The sequence below is a fragment of the Tenrec ecaudatus genome, chromosome 10 (genome assembly GCF_050624435.1).
Source record: "Tenrec ecaudatus isolate mTenEca1 chromosome 10, mTenEca1.hap1, whole genome shotgun sequence".
In the NCBI taxonomy this organism is placed as follows: domain Eukaryota; kingdom Metazoa; phylum Chordata; class Mammalia; order Afrosoricida; family Tenrecidae; genus Tenrec; species Tenrec ecaudatus.
In genome coordinates, this window is record NC_134539.1 from 14,727,917 (window position 1) to 14,746,259 (window position 18,343).

Genomic DNA, 18,343 nt, shown 5'->3' on the forward strand with positions numbered 1-18,343 from the left:
TCAAGAGTCGATGCGGTGGCAGGGAGCCTGAGATGGAGTGTTGCTCTCCTCTGGAAGGATAACAAAGGAATGGTGAAGGAGAGGCGCAGAAGGTTTCAACGGGTGACCCAAGAGGACAAAGTGAAGTACTGTCATGAAATGTCCTAAACACCGGAGTGGATGAAAACCCACGTTCTGTGCTTCTCAAGTATAAAACAGGAGAAACAAGTCCAAATCTCAAGTTACACAAACGCAGAGTCACTGCACCAGAGAGAGACGGTTGACATTCAACTATGTTTAGTGGCTGCCTCTGCACAAGAACTGGTGGCACTGGAGGAAGACATCAGGTTACACTGAAAGTGACCGCGGAAGCCAAGGACCCAGGCATGAACAGACTACCAATTGAGATGTTTCCACAAATGGATACAACCCTGGAAGTGATCGTTCATCTGTGCCAATGCATTTGGAAGACAGCTACCTGGCCATCCGACTATAAGAAACCCATGCCTTGTGCCCATTTCAAAGAAAGGTGATCCAGCAAATTAAGAACATTATAGAATAATATCAGTAATATCACAGGAAAGAAAAACAAAACTAAAGATACTTCAAAAGGGCGGCAGCAGTACATGGACACGGATCTGCCAGAAAGTCAAACTGGATTCAGAGGAGAAGGCTGACATGAGGGCTCCCGTTGCTGACATCAGCTGGAAGTAAGCTGAAAGCAGAGCATACCGGGAAACTCCTTAGCTGAGTTCTATTGAGTATGCAAAGGCAAGGGATTGTGGGGGTCAAGGTCAAATTTTAGCTAAGAGTGCAAGCAATGGGAATTCCAGACTATGCAAGCGTGCTCATGCTGACCTGTACATAGACCAAGACGCAGTTGCATGAACGAAACAAGGGAATCCTGTGAGTATTCTCCATAGTTTAAGATCAGAAAAGGTATACATCAAATTGTATCCATTCAGCATATTTATTTGATCTGTCTGCTGAGCCAATGCACCAAGAAACTGGACTAGATGAAAAAGACGGAAGCATCGGGGGTCAGAGGACGGCTCAGTAACAATTTGTGATCACACAATCTTGCTTGCTGAAAGCTAAGACAATTTGAAGTACCTAAAGATGAAGATAAAAGATGATAGCATTTATTATAGATTATGCCTTAACACAAAGAAAACAAAAACCCTAAGCAATATCGTGATATTAAAATTGTCAAGGGTTTCTTTTTCTTTTACTTTCTGATTCAGGGCCAAGGTCCATGGAAAGAGCAGTGAAGAAATCAACTAATGCCACAGAAAATTTGCAAAAACAAACAAAAATGTCTTTAAAGTTCCAAAGGAAAGTTGTGACTTTGAGGACTAGAGTGTGGCTGACCTAAGCCATGGTTTTTCAATTACCCCACATGCATGGCAAAATTAGACAAGAAATAAGGAAGAACAAGGAAGGATCCGTGCCTTTGAATCCCAGTGTTAGTGAGACCATTCAATACACCACCAAGTGCCAGAACGAACACCCTTGGTTTGGAAAAAGTACAGTCAGAATGGTTCCTGGAAGTAAAATTGACAAGACTTCATTCATCTCTGATACTTTGGACTCGTTATCAGGAGGGGCCAGACCGTTGAGAAAGCTATCTTGCTTAGCAGAGGGTGAGCCCAAAAAAGGGAGATCCTCTAATGGATGGACCGACACAGTGGCTAGAACAAAAATAGCGCTGTGGGCCTGTGTAGTGTTGGGCAGTGTTTAGTTCTGTGATACATAGCTCCAGAATGAAGCAGAACCAACTCACTGACAACGAGCAATGATACTAGCAACCTCCTCTGAAAACAAATGTCCTCATGGTCTATTGGGGTGATATCAGGGTGAGGGGTAAGGGGAACGAAGGCACACATCTATTTCTTTGGAAAACAATACAGTCTGCATTTCTAATCCTGAATGAATTGGATAATATAGTCAGTCTTTGCATCTACAAGGTCTAAACATATACCCCACGTCTTTCCATGGAAAAAAGGGAGAAAATTACTCTGGACAGTCAAGGCAGCATTTGATAGTTGCGCTTATGAAAATGTAGATATTCAATGTCCACGTCTTCTAGGCCCAAAAGGATTTGACCCTTAACTTTTCAATTAGTAACAACCTAAGAATGCTAAAGGTAACACCGAACCAACCTGATGCTCATGAGTCTATTCTCACTCACAGCAATTCTATAGAATAGGGTCACACTCCCCATAGGACTTCCACAGTGGTGACCTTACAAATGACTGTCCCATCTCTCTCCCATGCAGACTGGTGGGTTTGAACTGCTGTCCTTTCAGCCCTGCTCTGTACTACTGCGCTATCAAGGCTCCTCATTGGGTCCCAAATAAGTGTAAATAAACTCATACATTGGGTGAGGACCCAAACAAGAAGGCCAAAAACTTCATTTCTAACATTAGTCTTAGGTGGCAAAATTCATTTATTACTTTCCTGCAGTGGATCAGATAATGGGCTGATTATTGGTTAAGTGTTTTATAGAGTGTAAAAGTATCCAGTATACTAACACTTTCAAAGAGAATAATAGTATCTCTCTCAGATTGTCACACACTGATTTAATCATGAAATCGCTGTATTTACTTCAAAGATAGTAAATATTCTTTCAAGAGCTTATAAAATATTACAGGAATAAAATTCTTGCATTGGTGCATGCGTATCAACTATTAGAGGCCATGTTAGTTCACAGATAGCAAGAAAGATGACTAATGGCCCAGGAAGCTTAGAGAATAAATAAAATAGGGATTTTAATGGAAAAGAATTTACACTTAATTCCTTTGCTCCAGTTTAAAATTGTCCCATGAAAGGAAGTTTTGTGGGTTTGGGGGTGTTTGTTTTTGCTTTCACCTCCTTGGCTAAAAACTACTGATTTTATTAGCACAATATTAACACACGGGTATTATTAGTTCCTCCAAAACACGGCACAACACTTTGCCTCTATTAACTGCAAGATAAGACAAAAACCGTGTGTGGCAATCCAGGGAAGGGCGAGTCCAGCATGGCTAGACCCTGTGCCAGGGTTTATGGCTGAAGGATGCCTTTGGACTGATTGTTCACTTCCATTTTATACAATGAGTTCAGGTTTTAGAATTAAAATACGTACAAAAGCAATGGCTTTGGCCAGTGGAAGGTATATATGGGTGGGACTTGCTGAAGTAAGAAAGTAGATAAGTTCAAGAACATCAGCAAAAGTACTTGATAAATATAATCATTGCTAGCATTAAAATCCTTCAAATCCAACCCTGTTTTTTTTGTCAATTCCGGCTCATAGTAGCCCTCTAGCACAGAACCCAACTGCCGGTTGGGCTGCCGAGACTGCGATCTCAATGGGAGCAGAGAGCCTCATCTTTTCCTCCAGAGCAGCCTGGGGGATTCAAACTGCTGGCCTTGCAGTCAGCAATCCCATGTGCAATCCACTACGCCAACAGGGCTCCTAGCCTTTGCTGACTAGGACCCGCCAGGCATTGTTCGCTACACTTTGCCTCAAGGCATCATCATAAGCCTAATTCCGGAGATGAGGAAATTGAATTTAGGGAGTGAAGTTGCTTGCCCACATGAAACATTGTAGAAGGCTGGGCTTAAACTGCAGGGCTGTGCTTCCTTCTCGGTGTCTGCTTTTATCCATGACCTTGCCTCCTGATGTCCAAGCACACATCGCTCTCTAACTGGATAGAATTCCTCTTGCCCCTGAAGGATCATGGCATTCCTATGAATGAAGGTCCGAATCAGTCAGACACACTGGACTTCTCCAGGAAAGCCCTCCGTGTCTTTCTCAATTCCAAATATCGGTGCACATCGCTGTATCTTACTTCTTCAAGGACAGATGCTTCTCAACGCGGAATCCTTGCCTTTAATTCACGTAGACACACGCGTAGCGACAGGTCGGTAACTCCCTGGTTGCATTCTGTTTCGACTATGGCTAGACTTGGAAGTGAAATAGACAATGCACTTTCCACAGGTCTTGGGTTCCTCTGATTTATTTTCCCCATTTTTTAAAGGATTGCAACTGCCATCTGAACGATCTTATTTGCATGCGAGATGATGTCTAATGATTATTACTATTTGTAATAATCTGTATCTGAGAGCTCCCTGGCCAGCTTTTACCTGCACTGCAAAGTACTCTGGTGGGCTCTCTAGGAAGCGCCAAATATCATAAACTGCAGGTGGCTCGTGGAATCATTCTAACTGCAAACACTTCATAGTAATGAACGGGGAAAGTGTTTGCTTCTTAACTAAGTAGGTAAATAGCCTTCTTTATGGCTACTCCTTGGGGACCAATGGTTTTGAAAATAATATACCATAACGGTAGGTCTTCAAACCTTATTAATTTATAGGCAATTGTCTCAGATGTGCTTTAGTTATTTGGGACATGCTGGATTGACTAGTAACCTGACTGTGTGAGAGGGCTCAGATTTTCTTAGTTAAAGAATGGCCTAGGCCAATGAGCAACTTCTATCTCAAACTGAACCTGGGCCAAGAAAAGTCCTTATGGAACGTCTGCGATGAAATACTGAATGTGCTTCTTACAATGACCTTTTCTGGTTACAAAGTTCTGCAAATCCAGGAAAACCAATCAACAAGGTTGGTTAACTACTTAAAAGTTACTCCCCCTCCCCCACTTCCCCAGGCGTTTTTATCTCAAATGTGAGATACACGCCTGTCCCCTAAATAAACTAGACTCAAAAACACAGATTCAAACTTTTGGGGGTTGGAAGCTGAAAAAGGTAGATGGAGAACGATCATGCAGTCACGTCATTGTAGATGCGTTCCAGCACACGCTTACGTACCTACGTACCTACGTAACAGCTCGTGTAGCTAGGGGCTCCTGTCGCTTGGGCAGGCTTTTAAGCCAATTAAAACACAGAATTGTCAACTGCCCCGGGTTATTTTATCCCCGGCCCGGCTGCCATGGAGTGAAGAAACTCACATGCTGATTTCCAATCCTGATTTCCATCCTCGTTCTGGGCTCTGTTCCTCTCTCTCCCTACACTCTTTTTTCAGTGCTATTGTTACAAATGCTATTGCGCCCCTGATTTGCATTTGTGATTCGTCAGCAGCAGACAAAATTCTCTACTAAAATAGTGCTTCAAAACAGTGCCTTTTTACGGGACAAAGTCACGGCAAGCATGCTAAACTAGAAATGTAAGTTTCATGCAAAAAAATGCACACACACACACACTCCTTCCCAAGTAATGCTGTTTATTTAAAAAGAAAAAAAAAACAGCATTATTTGCACACATTTACCTCTGCAGAACAGAACTTACTGATAGCAGAATCCCCTAGCATGGAATGACCGCTGCTGCGGACAGTGAACTAACCCCTTTAGAGAGTCCGCGTCCTGCTCTGTCCACACAAGGGGCACAAACTCCAAACACTTCGCTCACATGCAACAAACGTTAACAAGGGTGAGAAGATTTTGTAACGTCCTACAAGCTTTACTATTTAAGAGTTGTTGGGGGTTTTTTTTCCCTTTAACTTTCTTAAAATTAGATCGGCTTTTGCCTTTTCTTGGTTTCTTAGGCCATTCGCTACTATATTTATTCCACTGCACTCTTTCTTAAATTAAATATGATCCGTACCAACAGCACTAGCCAAGATGACTTTTTTTTAAGTTAAAAAATGGCACCCCGTTAAGAAATGGTGTCCTGTCTGCTGGTGGGTGCGCTTCTTTGAGAGGGAATGCATATGCAAATATTGTCCCTGACAAAAAAACACCCTTCAAACCAAGTTGGTGCTTCATACACTTTCTTTCCCGGCAAAGGGTTAATCAGCAAGGTTTACATTTGGGGCTTTTCTGGCCCAAGCCCCCCGCCCCACCCCCACCCCCTCTCTCACAGCCCTGCCAAAAACCATCTGATGGGAAACCTAAGATTAAGTTTGTCCTACCTAAGTGAACAAAGGGCGCTCTGAACGCACCACCGGGTCAGTGCGGAGTGGGGAGTTTTCTAAACCCTGCTGGAGTCGGCAGTGCTGCTCAGGGAAGAAAAAAAAAATCCCGGGAACGCGGTTTCCTTTCCTCTAACATCTTCTCTTCGGATCAGCTCATCCTGCTCCCACTGCACAGCCTCCTGCTTCGCCCAGAAGGTTAACTTAAAGCTCCAAACAGAATCATGTGGAAAATGGACACTATTGATTGCTATGGTCCATTGTTCCCCTACCCTAAGTCCCTGAAGTTCAAGTTCAAGCTGGAATTACATCATGTCTGGTTTCTCCTGGTTACCAGACGGCTTGAGACGTGACCACAGCTACAGAAAAAACAAACAGCCTTCTTCACGCTTCGGCTCCCCTCTCGATTCAAACGTAAACTTCTCTCTCTCTCTCTCTCTCTCTCTCTCTCTCTCTCTCTCTCTCTCTCTCTCTCTCTCTCTCTCTCTCTCTCAAGTATGCTTCAAGTATGGAGCATGGTTAATTTAGAGATTAAGTTCCAAATTAGATTATCTAATGGCATCTTAATGGATTGCTGACCCATTTCCTGTGGTATGGCAGTATGCTAGTCTGGCTGGAATACAATTAATTTCTTAGGAAGTGTTCGGAGAGTTTTCCCAGATAAAAAAGGGGCACATTGTGTGGGGTGCATCTTTCTTTGTACACGAAGGAAGTTTGACAAAACTATAAGGGATCCCAATATCTCAATATCTTTTTCAGCAGTCAAGTTGCAGAGGATGTGTGTGTGTGTGTGAGAGAGAGAGAGAGAGAGAGAGAGAGACAGACAGAGAGAGAGACAGAGAGAGAAACTGACTATCCCATGAAGATCATTTTTCCATACAGGAAAATGTTTCGTTTGACTTCCTGGCAGGTGTAAATAGTTTAGATCAGACCGCCATGCAGCATTTCAAAACAGAATTCTGAACGCATACAAAAATACATTTTTCAAAGAAACCCTTATTCCTAGCCCTACTACCAAACAAGAGGTATGCTCTGTGATGGCTTTTGTAATTCTCTGTCACAAACGAGAGATTCTATCAGCATTTCTATCACAGCCCCGCAGTGGTGCTGGGCACCCAGACCAGTGCGTACACAGTCGAACATTCTGAACACACTCCAGAGCTGACAGCTGAAAAGGAACTTCGGCACTCTGAGAATAAAGCTCCCTGCAGGAACGCCAGGAGCAGCCCAGGTGTGGGCTACAGCTGTGTCAAGTTCAACCGAAAGCAGTGAAGACGGACCTAGTGAATTTTCAGGGAAGGTCTAGTGACATGTGGGAAAAATACTTTAGCTCTTCATCCAACCTCGGCCCGGGGCATGGACTACGCTCATACCCATGCCATGTTCTGTGGACATACACATGTATGTACTCATATAGGGCTCCAAGTGCATATGTGTGTGTATGTTTACACATGGGGGCTTCATGATCTCTCATTTGCATCATCCATGAACTGTCTGAAGTCCCCTTGCGTGCGTGTGTGCGTGCGCGTGCGTGTTTTGCAATTCAATATTGACAATGATTTTCCTTTAAGTGGTCATGCCTAACTCCTTGGGGAACATATATGCCTAAAACAAATATTTATGACCCAAGCAAATGGAAACGGCAAAGCAGGCGCAGTTATAGGAAAGGGGTGGCTGTTATTTGATGTTGCTGCTTCCAACTCACCCTTCTTTGCCTGACCAAGCAGACCCAACTAGTCTTTAATGGCTGCTCGGTTTCTCTGGGGAAATCAAGCAGCTCTCTAGACTTGCCGTAATAAATGACAATGTCTTACAAAAACATGTGTAAAGTAACGACAGAATGAAGTATTCACTCATAGAAAGGAACTGCTAACACATGAAACATGGAAAATGAAGGATAAAAGTCTCATTGGTGCCATTCAATTATGGCACCAGCAGAAACACAGAAATCCTTCCAATTATTTCAGTAAAATCTTCATTTATTCATTATTTCAGAGGCTGAGCAAATGGCTTGTGTAAACATATCCTTCAGTAACGCGCACATGTTTATTTTAGCCATCTGAGGGCTTCTTCTATGTTTATATGAGCCACCAGACACACACACACAGCCACTCACTCGTGGCTTCGCGTTTCTTGAAAGGGTAAAGGGGGAGACGAGGGAATGGAACAATAAATTCCGTTTCTCTTTTGCATAAAGCACTCTCGCCGATGTTTTAAAATAACTTATGTTTATATTATTCTTGGATTGTCTTTTGGCTTCCTTTCTCATTCAATTATATTCCTCTTTCATAGTTGATGGAACCGGCTAGGTTCTGGCTATAGTTTCAAGGAAGAAAACTAGTTAGAGAGTAACTGCTGTGTATTTATACCCCCGCACAGCTCACATATGCAACACGGTAATTTATCCTCAGAAGAGGACAAAACACAAACACGACTGTCCTTAGCATAAGCAATCCATCACCTAGTACCCTCCGAAGAGGGTAATAAGCCAGCACCGAACAACCCAACGGAGAATTTCACTCTAGGCAACAAACAGCAAGACCAGACGTTTCCCCCAGGCAGGAAAATCCACTTTTTCAAGCAGCAACGAATTCCTTCACACGTAATCCAGCAGCTCTCTCTCTCTCTCTCTCTCTCTCTCTCTGTCTCTCTTACACACACACACACACACACACACACACCCCCACAAATGGCTCACAAAACTCTAAGATCAGAACAACAAAATGCCTTCACAGCTCTAACCTAGCGTGTGAGAACTTTCCGCAGGAATCGCCTTGGTTCCTCAGAGGAGGTTTGGATGTTTGGGAGCTGCCGGGGGCAGACGGACACAACCCAGAGAAAGCTAGAGACAACAAAACAATGTCAAAAGGCCTGAGCTGCCATGTCCCTCTCTATGCACCAGCCTCCAAGTAACACCTGCTATTGCCGTCATAGTCCTGACAAAAGGGAATTACTGCCCTGGTTGACCAGAGCCCCAATTCTCAGACATCTGCATATAGGAGACCCTAGAGCCATAATATTCGTTGAAAGTCTAGATTCCTGTTACCTGCCTTAAAAACAACACTATTAAAAAAAAAGTCAGTGACAGACATAGGACATTTCTCTTAAAAATGTTCAGAAAAGTAGATGAAGGGAGAGGTCGGACAGTATAAGATATGACAAAATAATTTATAAATTATCAAGGGTTCATGAGGGAGAGGGAAGCGGGGAGGGTGCGGAAAAAAATGAGGAGCAGATACCAAGGGCTTAAGAGGAGAGGAAATGTTTTGAGAATGATGAGGGCAACGAATGTACAAATGTACTTAACACAATTGATGTATGTATGGATTGTGGTAAGAGTTGTATGAGCCCCAATAAAATGATTAAAAAATTAAAATGTAAACACAAAGGGAAAAATGTTCTGAAAAAGTCACAGGGGACAAAATAAAATGATGACAAGCTGTTGGTCCATCCACACGGGCAGTTCCATCAGATATGGATTGGACTTCTTTCAGCTTTTGCCAACGATAACAACAACAAAACTTGCTACCGGATTTGAGTACATTCATTCTGAACTATCTGACACTTCTGTTTTAGGAAGTGTGAGAACAGGGGTCCCGGTATTGGAGCAGGATGGGCCGGAGAGAGCCAACCAGCCCTGGATAAACGTCTGCGCTGGACGCCGACGGGGTCAATTCTGTGCCTTTTGAACCACAGGGGATCGAAAAGAAGGAAAAGGAAGAAAAGTTTCCTCCTTGTGAATGCCAGGCTACACATGGATTATATCCTAATCGGAAGATCACCGTCCTGTTTGGGGGTGGGCATGTGAAGAAGCCACGGCTACATTAATTCTGACTTTCTGTCTGCCTGTTACATGACAGTGATGGTCACACCGAGGTATAGAAAACCGACGTTGGCCCGTACGAATCTCCCTCTGATATGCATGTTTCCTGTCGAGTCAGAATCCGCTCACCTCTGGCTTTGAGGGGATGGGCAGAGGTGTGGTGTGGTGTCAGTATTTTAAACCCCTGGTGGTTACAGGACCCTTGACTTGCCTCTGAGTGAGCTGCTATCCTGCTCGGTTGAGTGAATGTCCTCAGGAAGCCTCCATGGGGAAGTTCACACTGCTCTGGGCAAATTTTCAGACGCTGCCTGAGCTCCAGTTTTGTAAGTCGACAAAGGCCGTACACAGGCATGGGTCATCTTGCTAAGTGATAGGTGCAGTTTGTACTATACGGAAGCTATTCAATAACAGCCCATTCCTGGCACTACCAAACTTAATTAACTTGTAAACGCTAATAAAGGCCAGATAAGACCAGCTCATTGAAGTTAAAAATGCTAATCGAGAGTATCGACTATGGATCAGGGCTATCTGAAATAGGGCACGCTCATTGATCTTCTTTCTGATACTATTTACTGTACTTTTTTTTTTACAGGAATACTGTCAACTTCCTACAAATGCACCAAAAATGGACAAAATTATAAATTAGTAAAGATGGATGTTATTTTAATCTTTACCCAGAGACACAGTCGCACTGTATTCATATTTGTTACGTGAATTAGTAAGGGTTCATTTACGGCTTTAAAAATGGAATCCCATGAATTTTCTGAGTGTTAACCCAAGTGAAAGAAGACCTTGGGAAAGCAGGATTCCCTGACCAGTTGGTGCCCCTTCAGCCAGCATGACGTGGGCAGTCCATTCACAAATGCCACCTGACTCTGCACCTTGAACTCTCTGTGAAGAGCAGGCTTTCTACTCCCCTAAGAAGTTACAGTCTCGGAGATTCATGGGACAGTTCTACCCCATCATTTAAGGTTGCTATGCGTTGGCACTGACTTGATGGCAGTGAGTTTGTTGGGTTTTGTTTTTGTGAGAGCGTGGGTGGTTTGGGCTGCTACCCACAAGGTCAGCAGTTCAAAACCACCAGCTGCTCTGTGAGAGAATAATGAATCTTTCTACTCCAGTAAAGACTTACAGGCTCAGAAACCCAGAGGGACAGTTCTATCCTGTCCTACGGTGTGGCTATGAGTTGGATTCAACTTGATGTCAGGGAGTTTGGGTTTGGCAATACTGTATACACTGGAGGATCAGCTGAGTTTTTATGCAGTGTTTGTGGTAAAATTAGGTGCCTCAGCTGATATTCAGGTTGGCACATACTCGAGTGTATATGGTATATGTGCACACCATGGATTTTAATTATTCCAGCTGTCAACTGGAACATACGTGTTCTTTATTAAGAGAATACATAGGAAGCTGACATAGAACCTCATACTTTCTAAAACCAACACATAAGACAAAACCAAAACTGGTTTTGAAAATAAAATTTGGGGACAATTTCCCCCAGTCAACTAACCAAAGTCACCCCTCAAGCCCCAGTGAGCTACACCAACGCGCCCCGAGAAGCTAAAATCACGAGTTGGCCAAATGCCTATTTTAGTTAATGATGACTACAATCTTCATGGATGCCAATAAGAACAGAAAACTAATTACTTTGCAATTTACCTTCCTGTTGTGTTTTTCCCTTCTCTCTAATAGGGGTTGTGGGTAGTAAATGGGCTCCTAGGGACCCGTAGGGGAAAAGGGTTGAAAAGTGAGGACAATGTTGATGTCTGAAAACCCAACACTTGATTGTCAGGCAGCTGAAACTCTTCCTTACTATGAAATGTCCTTCCTCAGGTCCTACAACCTAAGTCTCCAAGCCTCCACCCGACCACCCACCGACAATATGTTCAATGTTAGAACAAAAACAAAACAAAAAACATTGCCAGCACTTACACATCCCCATCATCAAGTGGTATCGGACACAGTCCCCAATTAATTAATTTGAAGTTGCATTTCAATGGGAAATAACGAGGGGTAGGATGGGAGAAGAGGGACAGTAGAGCCGAAACAACTAAATCTTTAACATATATTTTCTGTCAACGCTCGTTAAAAACAAACACTACATAGCTCATGTAATTTTTAGGTGCAAGTGTAGGGTTGGAAATAATTAAAATGTTACCTTTGCCAAGTAATTCCCAATGTATCCTCACTGGCACTGGGGTATAAATGCCTGCCGTTTTGATTCGTGGTCCAGTCACAAATCCTCAGCTGTCAATTGAAACCTAGCAGTCAGATATGGATCGAGCAGTACTACAGTTTTTAGTATTCAAATGAAGACATGCAAACTACTACTGTACATGGCATTAGCCTTCCTTTCCCCGGAGGCAACTTAAAGAAAAATAAAATGAAATAAGCAAAAGCAAATCTTATTCTGAGAAGCAATATTCCTACAGACTTTTTTTAAGAGAGAAAATAAAAATAAAACGCTATGGCAATCAGCTTCTCTATGAATTAAAGCGTACAAAAGAAACGAGTGCTTAGAACACAACAATTAGCCATTATTAGAGTACAAATTGAGCTGAAACAAAAGCAAATGTTAATGTTCAATAGAGATACATATTTTAGAAAGAAAATAAAAATGCTTCCCCCACCCACCAAATAATCTACCCTGGGGTAAAATAATCAATAACTTTAAGCATGCAGTTTGCAAAACATAGAAGACATGCAGTTTAGAAGGGAAAGGACCCCCACTCTACAGCCGTCTTCCCTCACGCGTGTCTCGAAGTCTCAAGGCATTTAACAGTTTTTTAGATGTTCCCTAATTTTGTTGAAACTCAAAGTGGCATTGTTTAGAAAGAGTTAGTAAGGATTTCTACTCTTATTTTGCATTGAGTAGTGGCATCTAAAACACTTTATTACATCTGCATAGAGTGAGGAATGCACCGAATACACGCTGAAACAAATTCTTCCCAGATCTCCGAATCATCGGCTCGGCCCTTCAGAGATTGTTCCCGTAATTCTATCCAGTTCTGTTTGGTTAACAGCTGCCCTACAGTGCTAGCAGATTTATTGAAAAGATATACTGCTTATTTTTATGCTTAAGAAAGTAAACTTCTCTGGCTTTGGTAGTGGGGAGTGGGGGGAAACGTTAGAAAATCACGGTTTTTTAACCTCTAGAAATCCCTGTTGTAAATTAACTGCCTCTTTCGTGTACGAAGTAGCATTTGTCATAGAAAAGATGACTTGTTCACAGCAAGTCCCTGAACTCTGTTTGTTGCTTTTCCGTGAGATTATCCAGAAGATGATGATTGGCGCCAAGGTGTATTTACAGTGGGTACACTATCTGTGTTACCTCTTCTAGGATGCTATAGCAGTGACTGGCTATTGAGTATTGATTTTCTCCTGCTCACCTTTTAGGTTTCTGCTTGTATGCACTCTATATAATAGTAAATCTGGGGCTTGGGAGTAATGAGGCGTGCTTCTTTTTTTAAATTTTTTTAACTAAAGGTCTACGAGGTCCCAAGTATCCCATCTGAAATTTCTAAAACCTGTGTTGTAATCACCCCGATATTTCTGCGAAGACATTCTAATTGAATGGACTGATTGACAGATATAGAGAGGTAAAGAGAGATGAACAGATAAGTGATAGCTATCCTCCTAAAGAAGCTATAAGTCAGTAACTCTCCTAACGGAGCAACGCCACATTGACCTTAATGTGGACCGCAACCCTGGCATAAAGGATAAAACGCAGACTGTGAAGCCAGGTGAGGTAGAGCAGCCCTCACTGGCCGGGCCCTTTGCCAGACAACGGCAAGAAGGCAAGGCTGCTTGGTAAGATGCATCCATTAGCAGGTGAATTTGTGGTGGACGGTCTTGCTCTTATGTGGTTTTGTTTTGGCCACTCTCCCGAGTGTCCAATGGGCTATCACAGACCACATGCTGGACACTTCAGATCAACAGTGGTCCTTTTCACTTTTCTTATGTAAATTCCCACTCTCGCTCTTCACCTTTATTTAAGAGAGGCTGTCGGTCTATCCTCTGGCTGCTGGCCTCCCTCCATAAACAGAAATGACCTTAAAACCGTGCAATAATTTAGTATCAGAGAAATTAGCAGGGTGCCCATTAATATTGCATTAATTTCCCTCTGATTACTAAAAATACTACCATTTTAATCCGGATTGCCTATTGAGAATGTGGACAAACATTTCCAACATTTATAAAATGCCTGCAGAGAATGTGCTAGACCGGCTTGGAGGCAAAGAACTTGAGTCTGGCCAGGTTACTTGACAAAAGTCTCTCTCCTCATGGGATGTCTTTCAATAAATACACTTTCTAATAAAGTTAAATTTGAAAGGTGATGGTGTAGGTGGGGAAAAGTTAAATAACTCAAATAGAAATCACCCATTCACCAGATTTCCACAATCGATCTCTGAATGGAAAACAATTCTAAAGAATTGTGCTTGGCCTGCCGAACAGTCCCGACACAGCAAAATTCCCACAGAGCAGTGGTTCTCACTCTGTGGGTTGCGACCCCTTTCAAGGCGGATGGTGTGGGAGGATGGGGCGGGTGGGTATCGAACAACTCTTTCACAGGGGTTGCCCGATTCATAACAGTAGCAAAATTATAGCTATGAAGTAGCAACGAAAATAATTTTATGTTGGGGCGGCGGGGGGAATGACACCACAACATGAGGAACTGTATTAAAGCATCCTGGCATTCGGAAGATTGAGAACCACTGCCAGAGAGGCTAGTTGACAGGTAAACATAACTTATACATCAGATTATTTGAGGAACTCAATGAAAGTCTGTGTTCCTAATAAAGATTTTGCATTAACTAATACTCAATGGGCTTATCACCTCAGTTTCTGCCCTGTCAGGATTGGGTCATTCAAGGGTTAATGGTTTTCCTTGTTAAACGCAGCTTCAAAACATTTATTTTAACACGTTGCCCCTACGTAATGCTCTTTATTTACATGGAAAATATCCTGGGTTTCAACAACACTGCATTGTCTACTAAATATCATGCTGTAGAAAATAATTTTCCGCTCCAAATAGAACCAACTTTAAAACACTAGGTACAGAATTGGGCTCAAAAACTTAGTCTGCTGAATTGGGGAACAATTCTTGTTTTTGTAACAGTTCGTGTGTGAGTCAGGAGGAATTGCTATGCAGCCGCTGACATCCTGATTAGACACAAATATCAAAATTGACCCTCTTGCTTTTCAATAGCCTCTCTGATCTCCATAGCCCACGCTGCACCTGCCCATGCTCCAGGTACTCCTGCAGGCCGCGTTGGCATCGCTAGCCTTTACCCCAAAGGATTCTGCACCCGCCAATGGACACTGTTGAAGTGGCAGCTTGGGCATTATCAAGGGGGCCCAAATCATGTTCTTTTTCAATGTTCTTTCTGTCTGAGGAACAAAAAGACGCCTGAAGGGGCAAGGTCAGGGTTGTAGGATAGATGGGGTAATGTTTCCCAGTGAAATTCCCATAGGGCAGTGCATTTCCTGGGAGACTAGAACGTAAGAAGCAATCTGGCCCAGACCGTACAGATACACACGTGTATATGGTGTATATAAATATATGTAAGTGTATAGCAATGCCAGCATATTAAAGGCACTGTGAATTCTCCTGGTGATTAACGAGTGCCTCATGGGGCCCTCTGCTTAGGTTATGCACATGTTCAGAGAGAAAAGGCCTTGGTGAAGCCAGATAAACTACAGCATCAGTCACTGATCGGGTCCTACCTACCCACGAAAAATGGGCAGACTCCGTGTTCTCTAGGGAAACAACAAAGGAAAGGGCCTGGACACAACTTTCCTCGCCTTCTTCTCATCATGCACTTTCGATTTTCTTTCAACTTCTTCCCAAGAAGCCCCAGTGATTGTCCTGCAACCTTGGAGGAAAACCTGCCAGGCTTGATCCTTTGAAAGCCCCCAAAACTGCCACCCTAACTACTGAACTGGCCTTTCTGCTTGAGTTTAACTGGACCAGCAGGTCCCCTCAGAAGCCACCATTCCCATGGGACCTCGTTCCAATCAAATCCAAGACAGGCCTCTAGGTATACTTCAGTCCACCGAGTTGCTTTCATTTGATTTGATCTTGCTTAAGAGAGCGATGGAAACTCATTGAGGCAGTTGATCTTCAGATAATGTTCTTAGCACCCAACCACCCAAAAGCACACCGTGGCAAAATTGTTCCCTTAACACTGAGACTCTTCAAGCACGTGAGATCCCCACTGCAGTAAGCGCTCACCTCAATGGCAACACTATGGTCTGCTGCCACTAATTTTTGGACTTAAGCCACAGTCTCTTCATTCATAAAGACTGAGCATCTTTGAAATGCTTGATCCAACTAACAACTGTTGTTTATTTGTTTGTGTGGGGCATCACTTTCCACAAACTTGTTGCAAACTTTCAATGTTTGGGGAAGATGCCCACTTGGGTTTTGTTAAAAATTTGGTAGTAAACCTGACTGATTTAAAAAACTGGTTCCCACCCACTATCCCCATGGTACAAAAGAATTCTTTTGTGAAAAACAAGGCATTAAGGCACGACTAAGCCAAGCGTATGACTGCGATAACTTGTCTGCAGCCACCCGTTGATTGTAGAGGCACACGAAGCATGCTTGTTTGTTGTAAGCGTGTGCAGGTAGGAACTGGAAACCCCCGTGGCCAGGCTTTCTGACTTACTTGCGTCCAGACTCTTGGGAAGATCTGACGCACGCAGCTCCCACAAAACTGCCCACAAACATAAACCATTTTAATTTTTCATTGGAACTACCCTACCGCTATGAAGGTACATTCTGTCTAGAAAAGTCAGGCAAATGACATTAAAATAAATAAAATTAAACGTCAGGCAAAATGACATTAAAAAAATAAATAAAAAGTCAGGCAAATGACACTAAAAATAAGTATGCCTGCAATCACAAAGTCAAACAAAAGTTGAAAGAAGTAGGATTCTCTTCCCAAGAGCTGTGGACAAAGGGGAAAGGCTGAAACCGTGTGAACAGGAAACAAAGGCAGGTGCCCTGGTGACACAAGGTCAGGGCTTGGCTGCGGACCAGCAGGTTGGTGTGTGGAACTCACCCGGTGGCATCACGGGTGTCAGACCTGGTGTGGTGATCTGCTCCTGTAAAGTTTACGGCCCTGAGACTCCAAGGGGCAGTTCTACTGAGTCACCCTGGGGCCCGTGTGAATCGTTGGCAACTCATGGGCACCCAAGCACAGTTTCTCCTGCAGATGTTCTGGGGGGTGGGCCTGGGGGCTCCGTAAAATCTGTGGAATGAGAACTGGTTCCTGGCTCACTCGAAGGAGCGCGTCTCTGACAAACAAAGACGGGGACAGTCGAGGCCCCCTCAAAAAGCTGCATGGGGGAAAGACCTATAATCCAGGCACCTCATACTTGGGCCACGATCCTGTCCTGCACTACATTCACATAATCATGAAAGTAGCTGGCAGCCCCAAGGAATCGATCTCGTTTGTAGCTTCTGAGTAAAGGCTTGTTTGCTCGCCCCAAGGCTCTCCACAGTGATTAACAGGGACTTTCCTTAAATGTCCCACAATCAGCTTGGAGAACAAAAGAGAGAAGGGAAGCCAAATGCCCTGTTTTGCTAGACTCAGTAAACAGACTGATGTCCTACTAATTGTCCCTCATGATGACAAGTTTTCAATTGTTCCAATAAATCATTAAGTTGTAAACAGAGTAATCAACACAGGCAAATTTACATTTTCACTTTTTTTTTTTAAAGCATACAATGACCTTGATAGGTCTGCTCCATCCTCATTCCTTCCTCCAGACAGGCTCACGGAAGAAGACTTAAAATGGGAAGTGTGCAGGGGTAAAGGAATACTCCAGTATTCATTCGGAAATGTTTCGATTCGTAGGATTTTTAAATTTTATTTTACTATTACTGTTGGCCCTGGGACAAATCACAGGAGCTCTGAGTGAATCTGACGGTCACTGCACCAGCACCAGCCTGAGAAGGACGTTTGTGTGATAAAAGGCAACTTCCAGATAAGAAAATAAAAAGAAAAGAAACGTTCCAGATTGTCCTAGTGTCTTAAAGACATCTCATGGCCATTTCTGAAGTGCATGCTTCGTGATATTAAATGGAATTGGATGGAATGGGTATGTATAGTTGGTGAGCTAACCCAAACATTTAAAAAAACGAATTGCTGTCAGTCAACTGACTCCCAGCCACCCCCCATTGTGAGAGCAAAGCTGTTCATGCCTTAGGGTTTGCACCACGGCCATGTCTTTCTTTAAAGTGCCCTGCGTTGACTTAAACCTCCAACCTTTCAGTTCACGGTCAAGTGCACGCACCACATCACCACCGGGAATCTTTACTGACCACAGCCACAAGAGAATTACTAAGAAAGTAAAAGTTTTGCTAGGAAGCTACTCTAGCTTGTCAAATCTCCAAATTTCAAGGGAACTGGGAGATCGTGAAGTTCAACCTCATCATTTTCCTTTCCAAGATAAGGACACAGTAGAGCAAGATTGAAGGACTTGCCCAACCTGAGACATGCTCTGTTCACGTCCGCTGAGCACTCCTGGGCGTCGACTCCCATCTCTGAGCCTCACCCACTGTACCAATTGACCTGCCATGGCTCCTAAACTACCTTATCCTTCAATTGTAGCCCACGAATA

At 43.3% G+C, this 18,343-nt stretch overlaps 1 protein-coding gene across 8 annotated transcripts in view; it reads right to left on the reverse strand.

The window, feature by feature from the left end:
• NFIB (nuclear factor I B) overlaps window positions 1-18,343 on the reverse strand; it is a 255,948-nt gene that overhangs the window by 11,836 nt on the left and 225,769 nt on the right. For 4 of the 8 annotated variants that reach the window (XM_075559923.1, XM_075559921.1, XM_075559922.1 and 1 more), the window contains one exon: window positions 11,871-11,959. The exons of the other annotated variants lie outside the window; for them this stretch is intronic. In XM_075559923.1, the coding sequence (XP_075416038.1) occupies window positions 11,871-11,959 (89 nt within the window). The remainder of the gene's footprint in view (window positions 1-11,870; window positions 11,960-18,343) is intronic. 8 annotated transcript variants of the gene reach the window in all.